Here is a 26,212-nt window from a genome sequence, read left to right as displayed (position 1 = left end):
AGCCATTCGGTCCCTAGTCTGTAGCGGTGCATGGGATTCTTCCGTCCTAAGTGCCGGACTCTGCACTTGTCCTTGTTGAACCTCATCAGATTTCTTTTGGCCCAATCCTCTAATTTGTCTAGGTCTATCCCTACCCTCCAGCGTATCTACCTCTTCTCCCAGTTTAGTGTCATCTGCAAACTTGCTGAGGGTGCAATCCACACCATCCTCCGGATCATTAATGAAGATATTGAACAAAACCGGCCCGAGGACCGACCCTTGGAGCACTCCACTTGATACCGACTGCCAGCTAGACATGGAGCCATTGATCACTGCCCGTTGAGCCTGACAATCTACCCAACTTTCTATCCACCTTGTAGTCCATTCATCCAGCCCATACTTCTTCAACTTGCTGGCAAGAATACTGTGGGAGACTGTGTCAAAAGCTTTGCTAAAGTCAAGGAACAACACGTCCACTGCTTTCCCTTCATCCACAGCGCCAGTTATCTCGTCATAGAAGGCAATTAGATTAGTCAGGCATGACTTGCCCTTGGTGAATCCATGCTGACTGTTCCTGATCACTTTCCTCTCCTCTTCCTTGAGGACCTGCTGCGTGATTTTTCCAGGGACTGAGGTGAAGCTGACTGGCCTGTAGTTCCCAGGATCCTCCTCCTTCCCTTTTTTAAAGATGGGCACTACATTAGCCTTTTTCCAGTTGTCTGGGACCTCCCGCAGTCGCCATGAGTTTTCAGAGATAATGGCCAATGGCTCTGCAATCACATCCGTCAACTCCTTTAGCACTCTCGGATGCAGCGCATCTGGCCCCATGGACTTGTGCTCATCCAGCTTTTCTAAATAGTCCTGAATCACTTCTTTCTCCACAGATGGCTGGTCGCCTCCTCCCCATGCTGTGCTGCCTAGTGCAGTAGTCTGGGAGCTGACCTTGTTCGTGAAGACACAGGCAAAAAAAGCATTGAGTATGTTAGCTTTTTCCACATGCTCTGTCACTAGGTTGCCTCCCTCATTCAGTAAGGGGCCCACACTTTCCTTGACTTTGTTCTTGTTGCTAACATACCTGAAGAAACCCTTCTTGTTACTCTTAACATCTCTTGCTAGCTGCAACTCCAGGTGTGATTTGGCCTTCCCGGTTTCACTTCTGCATGCCCGAGCAATATCTTTATACTCATCACTGGTCATTTGTCCAATCTTCCACTTCTTGTAAGCTTCTTTTTTGTATTTAAGATCAGCAAGGATTTCACTGTTAAGCCAAGCTGGTCGCCTGCCATATTTACTATTCTTTCTACACATTGGGATGGTTTGTCCCTGTAATCTCAATGAGGAGTCTTTAAAATACAGCCAGCTCTCCTGGACTCCTTTCCCCCTCATGTTATTCTCCCAGGTTCACAAGGTTCAGCAGTCTGCCCAGCCAATGGGGCTATAAATGATGTAGCCCTGGTAAAGTCTTGGACCAAGGGAGAGGTCGGGAAGGAAAGGCAGAGGTGGTCCTTTGCTGCCTGATATGCTGTCAATGTGGAAACAGTCCGTACTGGCATTGTCCTCATTGATGCCGGACTCAACAGATACGCTGGGGCCAGAACTGGTGTTGACAGTACAGCGTCTCTAATCTTCCTGTGCAGTCCCGGGAAGTGGTTAGAGGCACCTGTGCCATCCTGCATGCTCTTTCTGGAGGAAGCAGAAGAATCTCCACGAGACTCTTATGTGATCTTTTCCTCTGTGCACTCAATGTGGAATGGCTCCGCCATCGTTTTAGAGAGGCCCTGACTCCAGAGCACAAAACGACAGCACTCTGAGAATCTAAGGATGACCTCTGATCCAGCATGGGCCTCAGTGCTGGAACAGGCCACATGGCCTGTTCGAGCAGATGTTGCTTTGGGAAAAGGTCTCTAGCCACCTGAGTCCATTTTGTGAATGATTTACAAATTGAACACCACTCCTTGACATGGGCGTTGCCCAAGCACAGCAAGCACTGGGTGTGGGGATCATTCTTGGGGAGGCCATCCCAAGGAAAATAATTAGCTAAATTAACTAACATTAAATTTAACTAATACTAAGGTTACTAACTAACTGTGACTTTTTTCTAGTTCTATATATAGAGAGAGATTGTGAGGTTAAGAACCACACAGAGCTCCAACTCTAGCCACGGAAGTAACAAGGAACTGAGGAGGGTCAAGGTGGTTCTGTCTCATATAGCCAGAGGAGGGGCTTTGAGCAAGAGGCGTGAACGCCGCCTTCTGCTGGTATTGCTAGGCAAAATTCTCCAGCTCTGGTGTCCTGAGTGCATGCACATCTAAGTGGAATACATGATTGTATCTACTTAAAGAAGAACCAATTAGATCTAGCATAAATACAGATAGACTTAGTTTAAAAAAAAAAGTTTGATCTTGTAAATATCCATATAAACAGAAAACTTTTGTTTTGATAAATATCAGTACATTAAGTATCAGGGGGTAGCCATGTTAGTCTGAATCTACAAAAACTATGAGGAGTCCAGTGGCACCTTAAAGACTAACCGATTTATTTTGGCATAAGCTTTCAGGGGTAAAACTCCCCCACTTCTTCAGATTCATGGAGTGAAAATTACAGATACAGGCATAAATATACTGGCACATGAAGAGACGGGTACCTCCACTTGTAAGGTAACTAACTCCCTTCTCTTCATGTGCCAGTATATTTATGCCTGTTTCTGTAATTTTCACTCCATGCATCTGAAGAAGTGGGGTTTTTTATCCATGAAAGCTTATGCCCAAATAAATCTGTTAGTCTTTAAGGTGCCACCAGACTCCTCGTTGTTTTTATCAGTACATTAAGTTTGCAGGAAAAACAGTTGGTGTTGATATATATATATATATGGGAAATACAATGTAATAATTATTATTTACAGCTATTTTATTTTTAGCCTCTATTTACAGGTTGTTGAAGAATTTAGATGTTGCCTTTTTCAGGAGTTGTAATGTTGTGTCAAAATGCTATAGCGTTCTGCCCAAATAGGGCTGTGCATTTCACTGGGAAGGCAGTGCATATTAGATGGGTATATATACCTTTATAGTGATTTTTTCAAAACATTTGTGGATCTTTTGGTATGACTAGCATGTTAAAGAAATTTACTGTTATATGCTGTTTGTTTCTCTGTACCATTTACTAACTTGTGTTCTGCATGATAGGTTGGTTCATGGCTCAGTAAAACACAAATTACAGTGGGAATGTCTTCCTGAAACTCTTCCATTTGATCCTCTTCTTATTACTTTAGCTGAGGTAAACTTGCTTTTCTTGAATAATTATAGAATAATACAAAGCTTTTTTGCCATGCAAAGGTCAAAAAATGAAATTGGCATGCATTATTCAAATAGGTGGGTAATTGAATGTTGATAACTACAATAACTAAAACAGTTGTTTACTTATTACTTCATATGTCAAGTGCCAACTCACGCCGATATCTAGAAACTGTCATGATTGGTGGTTTTCTGGAGACCCAAATTCAAATCTTACACAGATTACAAGAATAAATAATATTAAGATGTTGAGCATTTAAAGGCAAATCCAGTTCCCAGTGTCCAGACCAGCTGGATAGTGGGAACCTTCACGGGAAGAAAGATGGGGAGGAACAGAGGACCTGCATAGAAGCAGATACTTTGTAGTCCTCCAAACACCTCCAAGGAACTTGAACACTTATTTTACCCCTCTTAGTTTTATTCCCAACTGTTATACCTCATCTTTACCTCAGCGTGGAATCCAAAAAGTTACATTCCTTAGGGGTTGTAGCTAGTAGATCTTTCTGGATTACTGGATGAGCTGCGTCTGGTGGACATTCACTAGTCTCCTTTATCTGGATCCAATCATTGGATCCCAGGTGCTCGTAGGCAGGCTGAGACTGGAGAGAGTCTGGGTGTTGTCTATGCGCACTCTACGGTCCTTTTGCCTAGGCCCTGAATCTTCCAAGCCTCCCCCATAGCTTTTTCATGTTCCTAGAGTTGTACTGAAGTTGTGGATCCATTGGATTACTGTTCCCCTCTTCAGCAAATAGAGCACAGTGAAAGCAAGGGGCATACAAACTTTGCAACAGAATTGCTAAATCAGTTGTACTTTACTCACAAACAAAGCACATGAGAGACACCTCTATAGAAAATAAAAACTTTTATGCAAAACTCTCCTTCCAGTGCCCCCACCACTCCAGGAGTCCTTTGGTCAGTCCTTTCAGGGTCCCATTGTTGTCTTCTCCTACTCCCTCCTTCCCTGTCCGCAACAAAAGTCAGTGAGAGCCTTCCCATTATAAGGTTGCAGTCCCCCCTTTCAAGTGACTTTCCTCAGTGGCTTTGAGTTCCTCATCAGGTGATCTGATGGTTGGTTACAGACTCACCTAAGAGAACTAGTTACACTGGGTAGCAGCTAGCTTATTGTCTTAGGATGTTTCCATTTGAATGGGAGACCATCCAGATTAATGACTCTTGATTTCTGTGCTTTATTAGCCCTTTACTAACACTTCTGGAATCCCCACTCCGAGATGGAGTTTTGATATAGCTATGTACAGACATACACTAATCCATCACACCTTCCAAAGCGAAGGCCTAAGGGATAGGTTTTAGTGGCATCGGCAGAAGCCTTTCTCTCTATCCTTGGGCTTTGGATCATCTTGTCCTTCTCTTCATCTTCCTCCCAGCTCTCTTCTTTTGCATACTCTCTGCTACACTAACTAGGAAAGGCAGAGGGGAAAGAAGGTGAAGCACCTAATGGCTGCTGATTAGCAATTGCAACCAAAAATGCTAGTGGCTAGAGGGAAAACTTCAAGTAAAACCACCTTCCCAATCCAGTATGAAAGGAGAAGTGAAGCGGAACAGCTGTTCATTCTTTCTTCCTTTCTACCCTTTGCAAACATCACATGAATAGGATTCAGTCAGAGGGTAAATCAAGAACAGAAAGGACTGTTATAGTATAGCGTTTTTCTTGCCTATAGAGGGCTGTAGCTTTCCTTCCCATCAATCTAAGAACAAAAAATAAGCATGTTAGCTAAATGTTTCTGTGGAAAAGAACAGTAGTTAATAATAGTGGTGTTCAATTGTCATTATGTTTCAGAGGCAACTTCCCCTTGAATCCATTTGTCTTTGTTTTATCTGTATACAAACTCGGGAAGACAGGGATTTACTAGTTCTTATTTGGAAGATTTTCTTCACAATTATAAGGGCTAGAAATCTTAAATTGTGTACAATCTTATTCTATCGAGTTAAATTAATACATAAACTCCCAGCATATAGCCACATCTGGCCTATTTTGAGTATGATTTAGAGATTAGAGTCTGTATTTTATGCATTGTACATCAAATGGTGACAATGCTGTTCTGTAATCCGTTTAAACTCTCCTTTTGACCTTATATAGGCCCAATAAATACTTGTCCTAATAATGCTTTCTGAAGAACTGGAAAATTTCAGTATAGCTCTTTATGGAGGTTGTGATAATGTATTGCTCTATTTGAATAGTTTTGTGTCTTAATATTATTTTAAATTGTTCTTGGAGACATTTCTCCCAGGGAATGAGAACTCTGTGATGGATTTCCAGCAATATTTTAAGAGAATTAATATTTTGAAAGCGAGTAAGCTTTTAATAAACCCACATAGATATTGTAAAATGTCATTGTTAAAAGATAGTACATCCCTAGTGTGAAACAGACTTTCAGCTGAGGGGTAATGTTCAGCCAAAACAGTTATTTTTCAGTTATCTTATTACAATTAGTCACTGTCAGTTTCTATAGATATTTGTTTTTGAGCCCTCAAAGATCTCAAATTGGAGTGAATTACAGCTCCCAAGAAGCTAATCTAACTAAGTTACATTCCACAGTGATAAACATAGTATAAACAAAGATAATATTTGAAGATGGTCAATCAGTTTGAGCAGTTGAACATTTTTTAAAAATAATCTTCCTCTGTAATTTGGGTTATTGGAGAGAGTAATGGAAAGTTGCTGAACAAACAAGAACCAAAAAGATTTGTGGATTTTGCTGTTCATAATAATACTTTATTTTATTGGGGAGTGACCACTATAATTAAAGTTGCATAGGGATTTCAATTCAAATCCTGTTTTCAGTCCCTTTACAACCTTTCAGCACTTTCATTCTTAAGGCCTGAAATATTTCAGACTAGGGCTCTGTCCAGTGGTAAATTTTCTAAAATACTGAGCAAAAACATCCTAAAATTTCAGATGTTTACATCTGAAACCATGAAATTGACTATTTAAAAAATCCTATGACAGTGAAATTGAGCAAAATGGACCGTGAATTTGGTAGGACTCTAGAAGTGGTGGGTGAAATTCTGTGGCCTGTGTTGTGCAGGAGGTCAGACTAGATGATCATAATGGTCCCTTCTGACCTAAATATCTATGAATATAGCATTGTGGTGTGAAGAGGAAGGCCTTTGGCATATTTGCCAAAATAGCTCATCCAGAGCTGAATTTGGGTCTCAGAGCTCCAGCTCCTGTAGAGAATCCTTTATTCTTTTGTGGTTTCAGATATTCTCCTGTCAGTCACCAGTTTCCTGTGTGTAAATAAATTTAGGTCCATCCCAACTATGTAAAGAGAACCTTCTCTTCAGTGAGTTAATCTTACTCACTGGAAGTGGGGCCTTGTCAATCAAAATGAATTACAGTCAGTAAGCAGCCAGGAAACCTAGTCGAAAATTATGCTCAAATTTATCCTTACCTTCTGCTCTTTGTACTGGTCGCTATAAGTTACTTTGTGTCCAGTCTTATTTCCTGTTTTCCCAACATTTGGCAGGGAGTTTGCCTGAAAAGACATTCCAAGAATCTCTACAAACTTAAATTTAGGGCATCTCTACATTTGAAATTCTACAGCAGCACAGCTCCAGCGCTTCAGTGTAGACACTATCTATGCCGAGAGGAGGGGTTCTCCCATCAGTGTAGGTAATCCACCTCCCAAAGAGGCAGTAGCTAGGTCGACAGAAGAATCGGGTCAGTTTAACTACACCGTTCAGTGGTGTGGATTTTTCACACCCTTGAGTGATGAAGGTGGATAGACCTAATTTTTTAGTGTAGATCAGGTCTTAGAGTCCTGTATCAGACGTGCTAGGCTGAATCTGAGCTATGTTTAGATGCTTTTGAAAGAAAAAATAATCTCTTAATATTTGAAGTGGCTGAGGGACCTTCTCTCACAGAACAAATCAAAGATTTCTGCCATATAGATTGTGAGTTCCTGTGATTCAGGACATCACAAGCCTGCACCACTTTAAAGTGTCAGCCTTGTACTGCATTCTGTTTTTCATTAAGAGCAGGGGAAATCCCTTAGAAATGTCATCTATTTTCTGTTCATGGGGCTGTGGAGAAATTACTTTGGGAAGATGGAATGAAGAGAAAGAAGTACATCTGTTGATGAAAATGACCATATTAAAAGGGTAGAAGTATTCTTTCACGTATCAAGGAAAAAACCTGAATATTTAGTGAGCAGAGGTATACTCAATGAATCCACATGGTGGAGTAAGTGTGTTTTTATGTTTTTGAATGGCTGCTGCAATAAAACATAAGCAATATATTGCTACTAGAGGGAACTTTTTGATGTTTTAATGTAGTGTTGTGTTAAAAGTTACATATTAAGAAAAGATATTTTCCATATATAACAGGGACTAAGAGAGACAAAACACCCATATACATTTGTATCAAAGGAGGGCTTTAAGGAATTACTCTTGGTTGAAGATGCTACTGAAAAAGCAATTCCCTTGTTGCCTCGACTCGTTCCAGTGTTAAAAGCTACTCTGGTATGTTTCTCTTATTTTTCATTTATTATAGTCTTGGATTCTTTTCTTACAAAGAAAAAAAGTCACAGTTTGGTACACGTGTTGCAGATGGGAAACTATCTGAGTCCTAGGATGACAGAAGCAACCCATGAGAAGTGGGGCAGCTCTCGAATGACTCTTCAGGCTCTGAGAGAATGTCTACACTCAGTGTAAGCCTGTACTTGAGCCTGGGCTCAAGGCTGACCACTCCTTGCATCTACACTGCAATTGTGTTAGCCAAGGGCTGGGACCCAGGAGGGTCCAAGCTCAAGTCAAGCAGGGTCTGAGCCCTATTACTTTGCAGTGTAGTCGCTACCCCACTTGACTCAGGTCCTGGGAGTCATTTGGAAGTATCCCACAATTCCATGGGACATCTTCCTTAGTCCTCTCTATCCCAAGAATCTGCACTCTATTGAAAACAGAAGTCCCTTCCCTCCCTCCCCGTTGGCAAACGGAGGCAGCTCAGGTCAGCGTTAACTTATTCTGTTCTGAGCACCAATTTGCAAGCACATTATCAGAGAGCCTCCTGGGTGTGCAAAGGAGAGCAAGTCCATCAAGCCTTTTGCAAAGTGGGGTGCTTCCTGGTAATGTGCAGGGTGGGCAGTAAAGTTTTCCTCCAGTGCATCATGTTCCTAAGGCTAGAGTGACCACATTTTGGGAGGGGGAGTGCTCTAGGGACTCTGAGATATAATTACTTTGATATGGCTCTGCACACTGCAGTGTGAACACCAGAGCACTAGGTTCGAGCACAGGTCAGAAAATTCTTAACCTAGGGTTAAAATATAATGTAGACACTCAAGCCTAAGGTTCCCTAACACAGGTCAGCTAACTGGATTCCCATTAACCTTGGTCTTACGTTGCAGTGTAGACATACTCAGAGTGTGGGAAATAGGCACCAGTAGAACTTCAACATCATTGTGCTTTATGTATAATATGCATATAATCAAAGGTAAAGGGACATATGAGGTAAAATGCACAGACCCACAGCAAATAGATAAGACTATTTTATGGAAGGATTGAAATAAAATTAAAGGGGTTCAAAGGATGAAATGGAATAGATCAAGGGGGAAAGACGAATAACATTAGAAAATGGGACTAAGCATACTTTTTAAAAATGTGTATTACAGTAATTCATTTGAAGGAATTGAAAGGTTATGGCAAGGCAAAAGTCTTAGGTTGGAATGGACCTGTATGGGGACTCTTAATACAATGGCCAGATCTGAAAAGATGCTTAGGTACCTAAATTCCAGATTTAGGTTCCTTTGCAATCCCTAAAACCCCCCACTTGGCTGCCATCCAGCCCTGTAGGAACCTAAACTCAGTGCTGAATTTCCACTAAAAGTTCCTTAGGCATGTAAGTATCTGCCTCTGAGCAAGCACACTGCTGCCTCACTCTAGGTATCTGGATTCCTCTCTCCCACCTAAGCCTTATTGTTATCCATGAGCCAGGGGAAGATAGGCGGAGGAATGCCTGTTTTGTCTGTGGGGCCTGATCTGGTAGGCATGCTCAGAGGTTCAGCATTGCAGCACCTAGCTCTCTTTATGGATCTGTGTCCAGGTCTCTTTTCAGGATTATATTTCTGGTTTTCCCACTGACTTGCTGTGTGAATTCAGCCAAGTTAAATTATTTGTTAAATTACTTATTATTTTGCTGTGCCTCCGTTTGTTCACCTATAAAAGGGTAGTAATTGTTATTTACCCCATGGGTTTTATGGGGATGGATTAATACTCGAGAATTCTTTGAGATCCTCACGTTATGGGCACTACAGATGAGTCAAGTAATATTTATAGCCTTTATCAGTTCCCTGGGCCTATTCTGGTAGTTCTAGTTATTCAGACTTTTTCAAATTTTTATCCTTTTTGTCTGAACTTTTTCCCAGTTATCTTCTTACAATGTAATGCTGAAAACTAAATGCATTTCTCTAATTGAGGCCTAAGAAGTACTTCATATACATCCATTACTACTACAATCCAGTATAACAAATAGTGGATCCTTACACAGGACAGTCATTAGTGTTCTGTAACACATTTTGTTAATGATCCACAATAGATCCTGGCAGGGACCTCATTCAATATCTTCTTCCAACCTAACACTACCATTAATAGTTACTCTGGGTTTACCAATTTAGTAGCTAAAATTACTTACTATACTATAATTGCAGCTAATCCACGTTTCTTGAATGCTTTTTAAAAATGTTGTAGGGTAATGTAGTAAACACCTGACTAAAACTGAGATTCTGTAGATGGACTTGTCACAGTTTGAGTAACTGCACCTGTGTTCTATTCTTCATGTTTCACTTCAGGAGTGCCCAGTCAGGTCTCAGGTGTGCAGCCATCACCAGTCTCTGCGGGGGGACCCTTGTCCCACTCCCATCTGACATGGTGTTTTAAGCCTGCACATAGCCCTGCCTTATACTGGGATATCCCCAGCAAGCTAGTCTGCCTAATGGCCAGCACCGGTAAAATTAATTTCTCTCTCCAAGGGCTATGAACAATGTATTGCCAGCAGTGACAAGTTACCACACAGCTCTTTCTAAGCAAGCACATTTATTTTTAAGGTGAAAGCATTGCAGAGAAGACATAATGAAAACAACAAACTGATTTAAACACACATTAGACATACCAGGAGTCACCCATCAGTCTTATGGGGCCCTAATAGGCCAGAGTATTTTGTATGGTTCGGGCCCCTTTTTAATTTGTGAAGGAGCTGTGGTAACCCTCCCCCAGGAAGTAGAACATAATCACATTCCCTGTCCCACAGGTTACATAAATGTAATAAAATATGTTCCCCCAAAGATACTGCATGCTGTTACAATAACAGTCACATTACTATCGTTTCTTTAACTACCTAGCTTGCTCTCCATCAAATAAATAAATGATTAGTTGTCACACTACAGAATAAATTAAAGTCTGTTTCATTCTGAAAAACTTCTGAAACTTGCCATCAGCATCCAGTATTGGATGCTGTGTTGGGTGTGTTTCCCTTTTCCCCCCTGAAAATACATTGGCATTTAAATGACACATGCTTGATATTAACATATTCAATAATGCTGTACTTGTGTTTCTAAACCTCTTCAAACATTAGTTTCAGTGCTTTGAAAAGGTAAAGCACTGTGTAAGTACTAATTATTCTACTCAAGAGATTGCTGTTTTAGTGAGCTTGCACATTTGATCGAGAATTACTGTTTGACAGCAGTTTATTAATTTTCCCCCCTCCCTTACAAGGCCCATTCAAACAGTGAAGTATTTGAAAGAGGATTGAATGCTTTGGTACAGCTGAGTGCCATTGTTGGTCCTGCTCTTAATGATCAGCTGAAACATCTACTCACAAGCGTAAGTACAAAAAATTGACACAGTAACTGTGCCTCTTCATTTTTTATGTTACTTTTGTTTAGAGACTTCCTGTCATTTCACACAAAGATGATGGAACTTTCAGCTGTTCCATGAAAGGCATTTCTTGATAAGCTTTAGCAGAGAGCCATAGTCTTATTATAATATATGGTGAATTATAGAGCTCTAACATTCAGTATATGCTACTAGACCAAAAGAACAATTTGTACAATAAACCCCCCTAAAGACTGAGACATATTAGTTACTGTGTTTTGAAGGGACATTGTTTATTATAAAATTACCTGTGAATTTTAAATATTAATATTTAGTAACAAAACCCATTAAAGTTGCTGTGATGGGGAGGACTAGGTCCTGAGGCCCCCTGCTGGAGGTCTTATGTCCCTGCCACACCCCACCCCATAAAAGGGCAGTAGAGAGGTCTTCCAAGCTGCCTAGAGTGGCTTTGTGGGAAGCAGCCAATCAGGGCCCAGTAGGCTAATAGAAGAAGAGCTGCAAGGCCACACTGAGGAGAGTGGATGGTGCTCCAGGCTGGCTGCTGGGACTCCACGAGGACCAGACCCTGAGATTAGGGTGAAGAATGTGCGGGAGCACGGGGAAGTGGCCCAAGGAATTATAGCAGCAATGCAGTTTATTTAAAGGGACATTGCAGACGGCTGCTATCTATAGGGTCTCTGGGCTGGCACCCAGAGTAGAGGGCAGGCCCGGATCCTCACCAGCAGCTACTGGGAAAGTGGCCTGGACTTTGAGGCACCCCAGAAGTGGGATTGAACTGTAGTGGCCCAGCTGAAGAGCTGGAGCCAGAAAGGCCCTGAGAGGATGAAGACATTGCCTCCAGGGAAAGAGCTCTGGAGCACTGCTCTATTGCGGAACAGGGACAAACAGAGAGAGACATTACGGAGGGCACTGAGAGAGTACCCCAAAAGGGGGTTGCATTGCTTTTATCTCACAGACATACTGTGTATGACTTGGCTGGAGGGCTGAGTCAGTGAAGACCCACCACAAACGGAGAGAGAGAGAGAGAGAGAGAGAGTGCAGGCACACGCAGTTGGCCAGGGGGCACTTGCGAGAGGTGAGTTCAACCACTTTACACTGGTACCAGAAGTAGGATTGTTCGGACCAGCCCCTGCAAACAAGGGGACCATGGAAGAGCTGATAAGAGCTGTAGGCCAGCAGCAGCAAACTGTGGCAGCTTCAAAGCCTCAGCAAGCCACCCAGCAACAGCACGGCAAAACCCGGGAGGGGCTTCAACAGCAGCAACTCCAGGATCACCAGTCTTAGGCTTGGCAGGGAGCCTGGCAGCTAAAACAGCGTCTACCCAGGCCCGGCCGCTGCAGGTGCCACAGAGGAAAGAGTCAGAAGACACCCCCCGTGGAGCTTTAGGTAGTATGGGCAAGGGGGTCAGGTGAGATGGATTCAGCTTGATACAAGCCATGGTTGTAAGTCCAGCCCGGTTGCCATGAGGGCTGCTGGGACCAGTGAAGGCCAGGTGGATAAAGACACTCAGCCACGAATGGCTGAGGCCCAGGCTATAGTTAAGGCAGAACAGAGGACTGTCGGGACTCAGTTTAGGGCTTGGAAGGCTACCCACGGATAGTTTTGTTTCCATTGTGGGGAAATGGGCCACATAAGAAGGTGTTGCCCCCCCTAACTCAGGAAGTCAGTACTGGTACTATCATAGTCCCAGGACTCCCTGTAATTTGCAAACCTGGTAGACAAGGAAGGACTGAAGCCCATGTGATAGAAATGGGAAAGCAGTTGTGTGTCTTGAACAACCCTTTTTCTGAAGGGAAGACCCAGCCTGCAGTGTCTGTCCTGAGGGAAGAGAACATGGGGAATGTACCTAATGTGTTGCAGGAACTGAAGCAAGGCCAGGGCCCTGAAATGACTTCTGTGGAGAAGAGCCCAAAAAGAATCTCTGAGGGATAGCAGGGTTCCTTGACAGGAGGTGTTGGAGACCGAGGGAAACTTGTTTCACAGGGCCTGGGAGCTCAGAGAATGACGGATAGTCAGGACTCTTGGTTGGGCACCAGGCACCCCTGCAACCTGCAGAACCAGATGAATGCTCTCTGGTATGAACTAAATAACTGGCTAAAGGCTTATGAGACCCAGGTCCAGGGAATAGAACAGACCCGTTTTCAAATGGTGAAAGAGCTGGCCAAGGAGCTGGGGACAGACCAAGCAGGAGACAGCTGATCTTGAGAAGGTGAAGCTGGTGCTGGTGGCCAAATGTAAAGAGGTATCCAAGGCAAGCAAAACGTATCTGCCTAGTGAGTGAGACACTGGCTACACAAAAGATGATAGGCAGGTGAAGGAGGTGAGCTGAACCGAAACCTGGAGTAGGAAGTCTCCAGCCTAAAAGATAGAAGGAGTTGGAGCATCTGCTTGTTTTGGAGAGGGAATGCTCTGCCTATTATAGAGACCAGTGGGCCCATACAAAAATAGAGATACAGAAGAGAGAAACCCTCTCCTTGAGCAGAATTCTGAAAGAAAGCCAACAACAGAAGCTGACCCGAGAGAGGACCCAGCAAGCCTTAGAGGAGCAGCTTACCATACTGGGAAAAGAGCCAGAGACTAAGACCAGAGATTACCCCAAGGCTTGTGTGGATACCGGTGGATTGGCTGATGGGCTAGGCACCCAGAAAGGCCTCCTGAAAGGAGTGAGTAGCAGTCTAATAAAGAAGTGGGTGTCCTGTGCCATAAACAGTAAGTTCCCATGTACAACAGAGGCTGCAATAATAGCAGTAGCCCCTCAGCTACACAGCAGACCTCTACTGTAAAGGACTGGGATAAGCTAGAAGAGAAGGCTGCTACAGCTGATCGGAACAAGGCTGAAATCCTGGAACTACGGATATAGGTAGCTTAATACCAGCAGGAGCTGGAAGAGATCTGCTCTTCATGGGAAAGGATTGTAGGGTAAGCACTAAAATAGGAGCAAGAACTGACCCATCTCAAAGTTGAAAAGGAGACAGCGGACCAGCAGTGCTTACTACTGCAAAAGGAGCTGACCAAGCTCCAAAACCTGATCAAGGTCCAGCCAGGGTCAAAGTCCAACTTGGCTAAGGAGAAAGCTGGGGTTTTGTGGACTGAAGCCAGTACAGAAGGAAGATGGCTTGGATAGGGACATACAGCCACCTGATCATGCGTCTAAAAATCCAGGATCATGATATAGTGGCAAAGCAGGGCAACAACTGGACCTCTGCTAAAAAGAAGAGCTCTTCTTGGAGGAAAAAGGAAGCTAAAAATGGTCCTAACCTGCTGAATGTTATCCACACGATAGTGTGGGTATAGCAAGAACAAAAGTGAGTGTTGCTAAGCCAGGTATTGAAAGCAGTGGGCAAAACAGTACAGTCCCTGGTCTTTGGAAGTCCTGGGAGCGATCTGAGCTTGGATAGAGAGATCTTTTAACTCTGAAGGGTGTACGTGCAGATGCATTCAGAAGGACTCCTCTCCAGATCAGGAGGCCACAGTAAGAGAGTTTATTTCTGGGGAAATCCTGGCTTTGTTAACCAGCCTAGAGGCAGTAAAAGGCTTTTACCATCTGAATGCCCCCTATGTGGTAAATCATGACATGTCACTGACATGGAGGGTTACGTGCACTGTATGGGCTACCTACAAAAAGGGGGACCTCGGGCTATGGTCACTTCATATTTCTCTGAGGGAGATAAGGGTACTGCCAAGGACCTAGTGGACTTCCTAATGTCAGCCAAACAAGAAGTCCGTCCCCCTCCCCAGCTGAGAAACATGGCTAAAGGGTACCTTTGGTTGAGCCTACCTTTTGAGATTGGTTTGTTCTGAATAGAAGGAGCTCCCAGAGAGCCTGAACAATGAAAACCTCTCCAGACAAAGAGTTCTGAGAGGAACCCTAACTAGGGCAATGAGATATTAAAAGCTCTCCAGGTAGAGAGGCCTGGGAGAGAAACCCTGAGAACCAAGGCAGAAACTACCATGAATAGCTCTCCAGGTAGAAAGGCCTGAGAGGGAACCCTGCTAAAAAGGAGATAAGCCCTGCTAAAAGGATTATAAAAGCTCTCCAGGTAGAAATGCCTGGGATAGAAGTACTCTGAGGCAGCAGTGCAAAATTAATAGGTGTGTCACAGAGCTACTTAAGGAAGGAGCCTGAATTGGAAAATCTCTCCAGGTGAGAGAGGCCTGGGAGAGAAGTTCTTGAGCAATCAGGGCAGAAAGTGAATAACTCTCTGAGGTAGAAGACACGCATCCATTGAAGTGAGAAACTGCCAAATCTTTCCAGGCAGAGAGGCCTGGCAGGAAAACCCTGAGAAATCAGGGCAAGGACTACTAAAGCTTCCTGTGTAAGAGACCAGGGAGGGAGAGTTCTAACAAACAGGGGCACAGGCAAAGGAACTCTCTCCAGCCTATTCCCAACAACTGTTTCGTATTCCTCCTGGTACTCTTGTTTTGCATCAAAAATAAAAAAAACATACAAACATACAAACAAATATAAAAGCTATCTGTCTATGGATTTTATACTGCCACCCATCATTGCAAAAACTGGGCATTTCTGCAAAGCTATGTTTTTTGTTTCAGAAAACTTTGTCTTCCCCTTTTGCTTTTGACCATGTGTCTTACTTTGGCATTACCTACTATGCGTAAAGTAATGATTCTTTTTGCTTTCCCTTTCCTGAACTAAGGTGAAGCAGTATTCTAAAGCAAAAATAAATGTGGTCGGTTTTCATACATTGTACTTCAATCACCTTTTTTCCAAGTTATATTTATATTTATTTTATTCCAATAGATTTCAAAGAGGTTAATGGACAAGAAATTCAAAGAGCAAATCACTGTTGCATTACAAAAGCTAGAGCAGTATGGTGGAAAGGTGAGTTGAACAGATTATTCTCTGTATTTTACATTTTGTTAAAAAATATAAAAATATACGTGAATTTAAATCATGTCAAGAAAACTTTGATTTCAAGTCTCTGAATCCTTCAAGCTTTGCTCCTGCAAAGACTTATGTATGTGCTTAACTCTACACACTGGAACAACTGTGTGTAAAATTAATCATATGTGTAGGTTTTGCAGGGTTGGGGCCTAGTGGTGTTGTGTAGTGATTCATAATGTGAAAATAGCTTTATTTTTCCTGTATATGAATTGTGACACAGAAGAGAAATAGAATCTACTTCATGTAATACAGTCACTTATGGCCTTTTATTTTACATTTCTATAGAAAATACTTAAACACCTAAATTGTCAAACATCCTCACACTAATTTCTTGTGCTCCTTCATAAGAAACTTAGGTGCACACCTTAACATGACATTCCAAGGATCCACACCTACATAGGGATCCACACAGCAGGCCTCTTAGTCCCACACTGAGTCCCCTTCAGTGGGACTCCATTGAGAAGTAACTGCCTATCCACGTAGATGCCCTTTGCAAGATAAGCGTGTAAAACATTAAACTGTTTCTGCTAGGAGGTGTGTGCAACCTTACTGGTGAGACGGAACATTTGCTATTCTTTTCCTCCCTAGACACCAGAAGAGCTCTATAGTTCTACTTCCAGGACTTGAAATTTGTGAGGAAAAAAGTTTACCTACTGCAGTGACATGTAATGTTTTTAAAATACTGGCTTTGTTAGCTAACCTAAAGTATTGAAATGTCCGACAGTAAGCATCAGTTTGATCCATGTTCTATCTGTAGTAACATTTTGTCTTCCCAAACAAACAGGATTTTTTCCAAATCAATAATAAAACAATTACTAAGAAATACTAAAATTTTGTATAAAAAAGTAAGAGATATTTTATACATTTTTATATTCAACTTTCTGATATCCACTTCTCCCTCTCCTTCTTTTATCCTGTTTTCTACCCTCTCTTCCTGTCCCCTTTTCTTAAGAGAAATTCTTAACCAGTATTGCACCCTTCTTTAAGTTCTCTCATTCCTCCCTTGTTGTCTTTAAATGATCTCCTAACCCTTATCGAGGATTAATTCTGCCTTTGTCAAACACACAGCTTCTATTGATTTAATTGAGAATTACATACGTAAGAAGGCTTTCAAATTGGGCATTTGATTTTCTTTCATTCACCCTCCCACCTACCCCACCCTTCTTCGGTACTCACTTCAAATATTGAAGAGGAAAATAATGATGCCCCTTAAATGGTATTATTTAAAAACAATTTTCCCAGCAGAACACATGGCTTATGGAATTTTTAAACCCTGTATGTTTTTTCTGCGAGTGCCTTTTAAAAGAAAAAAAAAAATTATTCGAATGAGAGCAGCAAGAACTTAGCGGTAGTTAATAGATAACCCACAAGCCATTGGTACATAGAATCTACCCTCCTGTAGTTCTCCCATCTATTTTCTTCTGTTATTTTACCAGTTCTTTGCATGGTTTTTTTTTTTAAAGTTATTTGTCTCTGCTACTTTTCCTATGAGAGAGAGAGATCTGATCTCTCTCAAAATATTTAATGTTTTTCTGTCTTCAACTCTCTTCTTTTGATAGTTTAGTTTGCATGATGGGTGTTTAGATATGTATAATTATAAGGAAATGTTGTAACACAGATTGCCACTTGGTTGCCTTCAGAACTAAGTGCTTCTTACTGTGTAAACTTCATTTTTATCAACAGGAGAGTGTAACTATCATCAAATCTAAAATTCCAACCTATTGTTCCATCTCCTTTTGAATGAGAGAACCATATAGTCATTTACACTGCGTAGTGTCGTTGTGGGCATCAGAAGCTGACTGTGGATGCTGTTGGAATTTCCTTATGGTACAACTTATTCTAGTAAAACTAACCACAAACATTCTGTAATCTGCTTGGGAGAAAAAATGAAGATTAAGTGAAGTGTGCCCATAACATCTTGTGAAAAAGTGTAATTATGGCAAACAGTTAATCATTTTTATTAGATATCTTTTTGTGTATCCAGTCTTATGTTTACAGTTACAGTCAATAATTGGTTATCTACCATCCATTTTTTCAGCTGTAAACAAAGTAAATGTTAATTCATTTTTGCTGTACATTCCTATTTCCTTTAATAATTCTGCCACACTTACTGTGTTTATCAAATGTCACATAAAAGGTAGAATTTGATTGTAATTATTAATTAAGGAGTAACTAACTCACTGCTAAAGTGCATATACATATTTATTTTATACGATTTCTTTCCATGATGAGTGTTAGAGATGAAAATGTGAGTTTTCTGTTACAAAAGAACTGATTTCAAACTAGTTGTCCAGTGTTGCTCTAGTAGCGTAAATAGGATAAAAACACCAGGTGTTGATATTGGAATACTGTTTTTCATATTCCATCCCAGTAACCCTTCATTTTGAAAACTGTCACATTGGGAACTTAAATCTTAGCACAGTACTGAATTAACAGTTAATTTAGGATGCGTGTATTGAAACAGTAAATCCATTTGGTTAAAGAAATGCCTGTAGTCTAGTATTTTTTCAAAAAACAAAAACATTCTGCTTGTTTTTCTTTCTTGTATTTTATTTTTATATATATATATAATTTTATTTTATTATTTATTTATTTTTTTACAAAATGTGCACATTTAGTTTACGCAAACATGCTACAGCAAATTTCAGGTGTACATGTATTGTACTACTCTTATTCCTACACTGGTGATAGCAGAGCAGCCTTCAACATTCCATCTCTACACCAGAATAGATACCTGATTTATTTTTGCAAAAATAATGGTTGCAGCATTCTTTCTACGCCAGTAGCCCCTTCACATCCTTTGTGCAGAAATGTCACAATAAAGATTGGCATATCTTCAGTAGCGTTTCAAAGTATTGGCCTGGAATCACTCAAAACAATAGTACAATTTTTATTTCTTAATTGTGATGGGGAAAAGATAATCCATTTTAATCTTTCACATCTGTGCACTTATGGTTTTTTAGGTCCAGAATTAAAGCTGTTCCTACTTTGATAGAATTAATGTTCCTCAAGAATGTAATAGTAGTACTGCTTATAAACAACACTGGTGTATAGCTAAAGTTTCTGCTTCTTTTTTACTCCCTTTTCATAGTAAACAGACCATTGAAACAGATATTAGACTGTCTAGATATTACTGCATTCTGAGCACTGAAGTGAGATTGAAGCTTCAAAAGACCATTATCTCCTTTTTCCTCATTAAAACCGGTAAGACACATACTTCTGGAAATAATGGTAAAACTAGATTTTCTTCACAAAGAAATTTGAACTTAAAACCTTTTCAGGTCCTTAATTTTGAGCAGAAAACTTTGCTGACAGTCCAACCAGAATTACACATACAATATATAAGACTTCAGGTACTCATTTCATGAAAAATTCATAAATGCAGATTTATTAGGTAAGGATGATCTGTTTAATACCTACCAGTGGTACATGTCTATCTGAATCATAAAAATTTTTATTATAAAAAAGATTTCTTCCTCTTATGTAAGTTAGCTGGGCTTCAATCAAAGAGGAAAGAAAGCCAAATAAAATTGGATGTTGTTGTAGGAGATATGTATTGCTCATCAACTGTAGCAATATTTACTCAAAGTATTATGTAAAAATGAGCATTACACCATACAAATGTGAAAAGGAAATGCAGGATGATTTCTCTGTAAAAGAGAGGCTAAGACACTTTTTAAGGATTTTTAAGACACTTAAAATCCAGGGGCTGAATCCAATACAAACAAGTATCAAAAACAGCTATTTCTGATCTCCTTGTGTTAAAGCCTCTTTTATCTAGGGGTTGGAATGGTAATAAAGCTGTATAATGGCAGATGCTGTGCTGTTTTGGGGAGTTGTGGGGTAAAACCTAATACTTTTAGCATATCCCATTCGATAAAGGACAAATTATTACATCCTAACCTTTGGGAAATCATTTTTGGGAGGAAGGTCTTTATAATAAAACAAAACTTATTTGCATAATACATGTCTCAGTGTAAAGCTGAGCAATCCTACATATGGTAAATGTGGCAAATCCAGCTTTAAGTAATGTTGCAGAATAGTTCACATTTGTCCATTAATTGCAGACTAAACCACATTGTTAAATCACATTTTCAAAGAGCTGCATGGAACGCATTATGTTTTCATCCTGTAAGAAGAAAAAAAATACGTCAGATTATTTTATATTTCCTATACAGAAGTGTATAGAGGGGAAAAAAGTGGGTAGAAGTCACCAATGTTAGTTACTGACAGCAGCAACTTGTTTGGAAAAATTAATAAGTGATGATAAAATTTAACACTGAAACTGGTACTGATTTTAGAAAAAAATACCAAAACTATTAATAAATAATTACTGAAATTAAAAAAATTAAACTGAAAAGAGCATATTAAATTAATTTGTGTTTTTGTTGAAACTGTCTACACTGTTTTGGAGATAATCAATTGAACTCTTGAAACTCTGTAAAAAAAAAAAAAAAAAAAAATTAGTATATAAATATGTGGTAACTTCCTACGTGCAGTTTGAGTACAGTCAGTAATTTCCATATATTTGAAATTGTTGCTTGGCACAGCATATTCTCCCCAAAAAACCCTTTGGCATTATCGGAGACTATTTTGTAGATTCAAGAACAATTTAAAACTGAGTCAGCACGTGCATGCAGCACGATAATTCTCCCAAATACATTGTTAAAATTGTTGACTCCTCAGCTCAGATTTTCCCCACTGGCAGTACGACATAGCAAGTCTTCTCTGATTCTACTGCTTGTTGATATTAAATAGGGAACTAATTTAATCCATTTTTACTTAAACTTTTAGCAGTGCCCTTACACAGTTACACCTCTATCCCGATATAACGCGGTCCTCGGGGGAGCCAAAAACTCTAACCGCGTTATATCGAACTTGCTATGGAGGGCCGGGTAGGGAAGGCTGTGCCTCCCCAAACAGCCTGGCCCTGCCCCCTATCCGACCCCCCACTTACTTCCTGCCCACTGACTGACCCCTCAAAACCCCTGACCCATCCAACCTCTCCTATTCCCGGTCCCCTTAACACGCTGCTCAGAGTAGTGTGTCGGAGCCAGACATGCTGCCGTCCTAGGCGCCGACTCCGTGGGTGCTCCGGGGCTGGAGCACCCACAGAGAAAAATTGGTGGTCACGGAGCACCCACCAGCAGCTCTGCGCCCTGCCCCAGCTCACCTCCGCTCTGCCTCCTCCCCTCCGCTTCTCCCCCCTCCCTCTCTCCTTCCAAGGCTTGCCGTGAATCAGCTGTTTGGCGCGGCAAACCTGGGAAGGGGGAGAAGTGGAGCAGCGGCACACTCTGGAGAGGAGGCGGAGGTGGGTGGGGAGTGGTTCCCCTCCCCGCCCCGGGCCCTCCACGCCCACCCATCCCCACCACAGCTCACCTCCGCTCTGCCTCCTCCCCTGAGCGCGCTGCTGCTCGGCTTCTCCCCCCTCCCTCCCAGGCTTGCGCAAGCCTGGGAAGGGAAATGCTTTACCGTGTTATATCCGAATGTGTGTTAATCGGATCACGTTATATCGGGGTAGAGGTGTATCTCTCTCGAATCATCAGAATGTACTGGTCATCCCCCCCACTAAATAAATATACATAATAATGATGACTCACAGCTGTCACAGTAAAACTACCCCTTAACCTCCACCTCTAAGAAAATAATTTGGTCTTGAATTTAATACTACATCTTTCTCAGTAGTGAGTATCTTTTGAAGAGTGCTATCTCCTAGACCAAGGTAGCTCCAGCTCCTTTTCCACTGCTTATTTCAGCTGTGATCTCTCAAGTAATTAGGGCTCAAATCATTCAGGGCTTTCTTAATAGGTTAAAATCCTTGCCTTGAATTCCACCCAGAAGCTTACTGATGATAAACTCTCAGCATGAAACTCCACCTAATAAACTAGCCCATGTTCTTCCCTAGCTCTAGTTTCCAAGTGGTCTTGTCATGTAGCTAATTACCATAAACCAATCTCGAGGCCAACTGTAGCAAGGGACACATCGGAGTGAAAATGGTGAATTTGTCTCAGCAAATGCAGCTGGAAGAAAGTGTACTTGACCAAGTCCATAACCTGGGCATCTAGGAGCAATTGAGTATCTTCTTAAAACCACATGGTTCTGCAGCTGTATTTAACAAATGGCGTTTGTACTCTCTCACTGAAGGTTGTCTGTATAATCATATGGCTCCTTCCCCCAAACATTTTCTGTCTTATATGGATTGAACTGCAGCCAATAGATCCTCCCTCCACTCCCTTCAATAGATTATTCGTTCTACTCTATTAATGAGGTCAGATGTGATAAACAGTAGTAAAATACTTCATAACAAATCCAACAACAAAACCTATCTTCACATGATGTTCTAAACAGAATCAGTAAATACCAATTACCTACCAGCAAAAAATGTTTCCACTACTAGAGTTGTGATGCTGTGTGGAAGACTGTCCAAATTTCCTCTCTAATAATAGGATAGAACACCAGTCTTCGTAATGGTAGCAAGCCCATTTTTTACCCACTGGACTGTACACCTGTCCCAGTTCCTACAGTCTCTTTTCAGGAAAACTTTGGGCCTGACAGCTAATCATAGGTTTAGCCTGTGTTTTAAAAGCTTCTTTCAACATCTTTTTCAGTTCCAAAATAGGAAATGAATCTGTTCTTAGTCTTCCTATTCTATCAACAGTGTGATGTTGCTTTGTACTTCAACTATAAATCAGTAGCTGTTTGAAAGAATTTATTCAATCTGAGCTAGTAACAATCAGATATTGGGTTAGGCAACTGACATAGTGCTAGTATAGGTTTTTAGGTCAATGCAATTAAATCTACTGATACTCTTGGGCTCCCTTTACCCATTTTATCCTTTATGCAAGACCACAGACTCTGATATATTGGAATTGTAATCAGTGCTATTGGCCTTGGAAGCTACAGGGTTTTTTTTAAGTTCTAGTGTGATAACTAGTGTAGAAGGCTACTAACTACATTAGTTTCTTCTATGTACAATTATCCAACTACTAACTAGTTTGCAAGTGTAGCAAACACAATTACAGTACCAACTCCTAAATTATGGAAAAGTATCAGAAAAACTGCATTTCACACTGTGTGCATATTAATTAACATATTAATCTTGGTGATATGGGCTAATATATACACACACACACACACAAAACCATTTATAAATAAAACAAGGACCTGGTACTGGCATTTGAAGGCTGATTTTGATCCTGCAATAATTGTATTTCAGGAACACACTGTAGGAAACACAGTTACACAGAGTAATTTTGCGGAAGAGAATTTCTCTCAGCTTTTGGTTCATTTTATGTATTGTTTTATCTCTTAAATTGATGAATAAAAGATACCATAGTGAACCTATTGCAAGAAGTAGAATGAGCACTGAGAAATTCTATTGTTTGATAATAAAGATAGAATCTATTAAATTAAGTCTGGCTACAATACTGTAGATGTTATATACAGTTGGAAATTAAAAAAAAAAAGATGTTTTTTGGCCAAGCGTGATTAGATGCTTGACGTGTCATCTTCCACGTTGCCACCTGTAATTTTTAGTGTTGGCCTAAACAAAGTGTCCATATCTAACCCAACCATGCTTATCATTAAGCTCTCTTTGAGTAATCTGAAGCTCATCAATGTGGGTTTTTAAGGAGTCAGGGGAAAAACAAAACACTGAGAATATCTGCTTATAGTCTTGAAAGGCCAAGTTCCAGGCATTGATGCCCAACACACATGAACAGCCACGGCAAGATGTAGGAGATGAGTTTCCAAATCATTGGGTCCTGAAGTATGTAGGGATTTAAAGGTTGTCACTCATGCTATGAATCAGAGATGGACTACTCAGTGCCAACATATCTGATTACTCAGAAACAGCAAAGACTGTAACAGCCTGCTGAAGTTGTGAATCATTCTGGAAAAGAACCACATTGTAGCCCTTACTGCACAATACCCCTCCATTCCTATAGATGAATTTTCCTACCCATCTGCATCATTGCCAACTTGTCCAGATTCCATCTGTAATTTTACACCCAGACTTATCCAAATCACAGTTAGGCACGGAGGAAATAGCAGAATTGGCATTTAATAAGAGGGAGACAGATGAATGCCATCTGCCTACTGGTGATCCATCTGCCTGAGCAGCCTTCCAGACATACTGAACAAGAGAAGTGACAAAATAAAACCCTACAGCACCCTATATCGGCTCTCTCCAGGAAAGAAAACTTACTCAGCAACACTGCAATCTTAGTATTCTTTGCAGTGGATCCACTCCTGTCTATCGATACTATGGTCAATGGTATCCAAAGCTTATTAGCCACCATGAGAAGTGCTATTAAGAATAGTACATCATTGGCTAGGTCTCACTGTCTCCTTGTCTTTGATCCAACAGGAATTTCCAATGGAATACCTAGAGGTTCAAGTAAAAAAAACTGACAAAGTCCGTACCATCTTTTATATTTCCTGTGCAGCTTTCGGGCTACAAGGTGTTTATAAATTGTTGCTCATGGATAGACATGCTTTTCCTAGTCTTGCTTACCCATACCTGTATTGCGAATTCTTGTCTGCTGGCCCCCTTTTCATATATACCAAAAGGGCAAAACATTGACTCTTATTGTTGATTTTCCTAATCTCCTTTCCCCTATCTAAGACAATCCAAATAGAGCTGGTATGTCCATTGAAATCTACTGTATTTTACTGTATTTATTGTTAGACAGAATTGATGGTTTTAGTTTGAGAAAAGAACTGTCAATGGCTACAACAATCTGCATGATCTAATCAATTGTTGCTAGCCCTTTTTCCAGTTTGGATCTCAACACCTGATCTAATATAGTATGACACCCTCGGTATGTACCATGCTCCTCTAGTAGCTTGTAACCTTGTACAATGTACAAATAACAAGAAGCTTTGGTGTTTAATTTTTTCATAATAAAATTGCAGAACTTATTTTTATAAGGCTGTCTTGTCTAACTGTAGACAAGTTCTTAAATAATAGCTCATTCAGTTATCCTACAATGAATAAATGTGAATTCTGGCAGAGATATACCCAGCACAAGACTCAAATATTCACATAACAATTTGTCTACTACATGGTAGTTTTGCATAGGAAGAGACTATGCAAACACACTAGTGGAACAGGTGAACATTAGCTTTTCAAAAGCTATCACCTCTATGAATACAAATATTGTATATGTTCGCACATGTAACTGACTGTTTTGTAGAACAGGTCGCCAGACATACATTTTTGTAAAGGTGCCTAGAAGTGTAAGCTACATCTTTACACCCAAATCCTCTAATTGGTAGTACCATGTGACAACCATTTAGCCAGCTGATAGGAGTAACTAAATATCTTACATTTATCATTACTTACTTTTTGGCAGCTTTCAATGAATTCATCTATGGTAACTACCCCATCTTTATTCTTGTCCATTTTCTGTCCAGAAAGATAAGAACATTTGCTTAAATCATGTTAAAATCCTACTTAAAAACACTGAATTTATTTATTACTTATTTCAGAGTTATATTGCAGGCTGGTGGCCACCCAGGTCAGGGTATCATTTTACTAGACACTATAAGTACATTACTGTCAAGGTTCCTCCCCCACTCTGAACTCTAGGGTACAGATGTGGGGACCTGCATGAAAAAAAACCTCCTAAGCTTATTTTTACCAGCTTAGGTCAAAACTTCCCCAAGGTACAAAATATTCCCCCCCGTTGTCCTTGGACTGGCCGCTACCACCACCAAACTAATACTGGTTACTGGGGAAGAGCTGTTTGGACGCGTCTTCCCCCCAAAAATACTTCCCAAAACCCTGCACCCCACTTCCTGGACAAGGTCTGGTAAAAAGCCTCACCAATTTGCCTAGGTGACTACAGACCCAGACCCTTGGATCTTAAGAACAATGAAAAAGCATTCAGTTTTTTACAAGAAGACTTTTAATAAAAAATAGAAGTAAATAGAAATAAAGAAATCCCCCCTGTAAAATCAGGATGGTAGATATCTTACAGGGTAATTAGATTAAAAAAACATAGAGAACCCCTCTAGGCAAAACCTTAAGTTACAAAAAAGACACACAGACAGAAATAGTTATTCTATTCAGCACAATTCTTTTCTCAGCCATTTAAAGAAATCATAATCTAACGCATATCTAGCTAGATTACTTACTAAAAGTTCTAAGACTCCATTCCTGCTCTGTCCCTGGCAAAAGCAGCATACAGAC

At 40.8% G+C, this 26,212-nt stretch overlaps 2 protein-coding genes across 4 annotated transcripts in view; one reads left to right on the top strand and one right to left on the bottom strand.

The window, feature by feature from the left end:
• Positions 1-24,591, top strand: part of PACRGL (parkin coregulated like) — a 37,504-nt gene extending 12,913 nt beyond the window's left edge. Inside the window, exons 4-10 of one of the 2 annotated variants that reach the window (XM_077814615.1) lie at positions 3,162-3,252; positions 7,617-7,751; positions 10,995-11,102; positions 15,874-15,954; positions 17,701-17,844; positions 19,109-19,221; positions 24,386-24,591. In XM_077814615.1, coding sequence (XP_077670741.1) covers positions 3,162-3,252; positions 7,617-7,751; positions 10,995-11,102; positions 15,874-15,954; positions 17,701-17,757 — 472 coding nt within the window. In that variant the 3' untranslated portion in view covers positions 17,758-17,844; positions 19,109-19,221; positions 24,386-24,591. Of the gene's footprint in view, positions 1-3,161; positions 3,253-7,616; positions 7,752-10,994; positions 11,103-15,873; positions 15,955-17,700; positions 17,921-19,108; positions 19,222-24,385 lie in introns of those variants that run through there. The other variant, XM_077814616.1, reaches the window with a different exon arrangement.
• Positions 20,099-26,212, bottom strand: part of KCNIP4 (potassium voltage-gated channel interacting protein 4) — a 449,700-nt gene continuing 443,586 nt past the window's right edge. For both annotated transcript variants that reach the window (XM_077814618.1, XM_077814617.1), the window contains exons 7-8: positions 25,364-25,426; positions 20,099-20,146 (exon numbers count right to left, since the gene is read on the bottom strand). In XM_077814618.1, coding sequence (XP_077670744.1) covers positions 20,099-20,146; positions 25,364-25,426 — 111 coding nt within the window. The remainder of the gene's footprint in view (positions 20,147-25,363; positions 25,427-26,212) is intronic.

The sequence above is a fragment of the Eretmochelys imbricata genome, chromosome 4, assembly GCF_965152235.1.
Source record: "Eretmochelys imbricata isolate rEreImb1 chromosome 4, rEreImb1.hap1, whole genome shotgun sequence".
Lineage (NCBI taxonomy): Eukaryota > Metazoa > Chordata > Testudines > Cheloniidae > Eretmochelys > Eretmochelys imbricata.
This window is presented reverse-complemented; position numbering and strand designations above follow the sequence as displayed.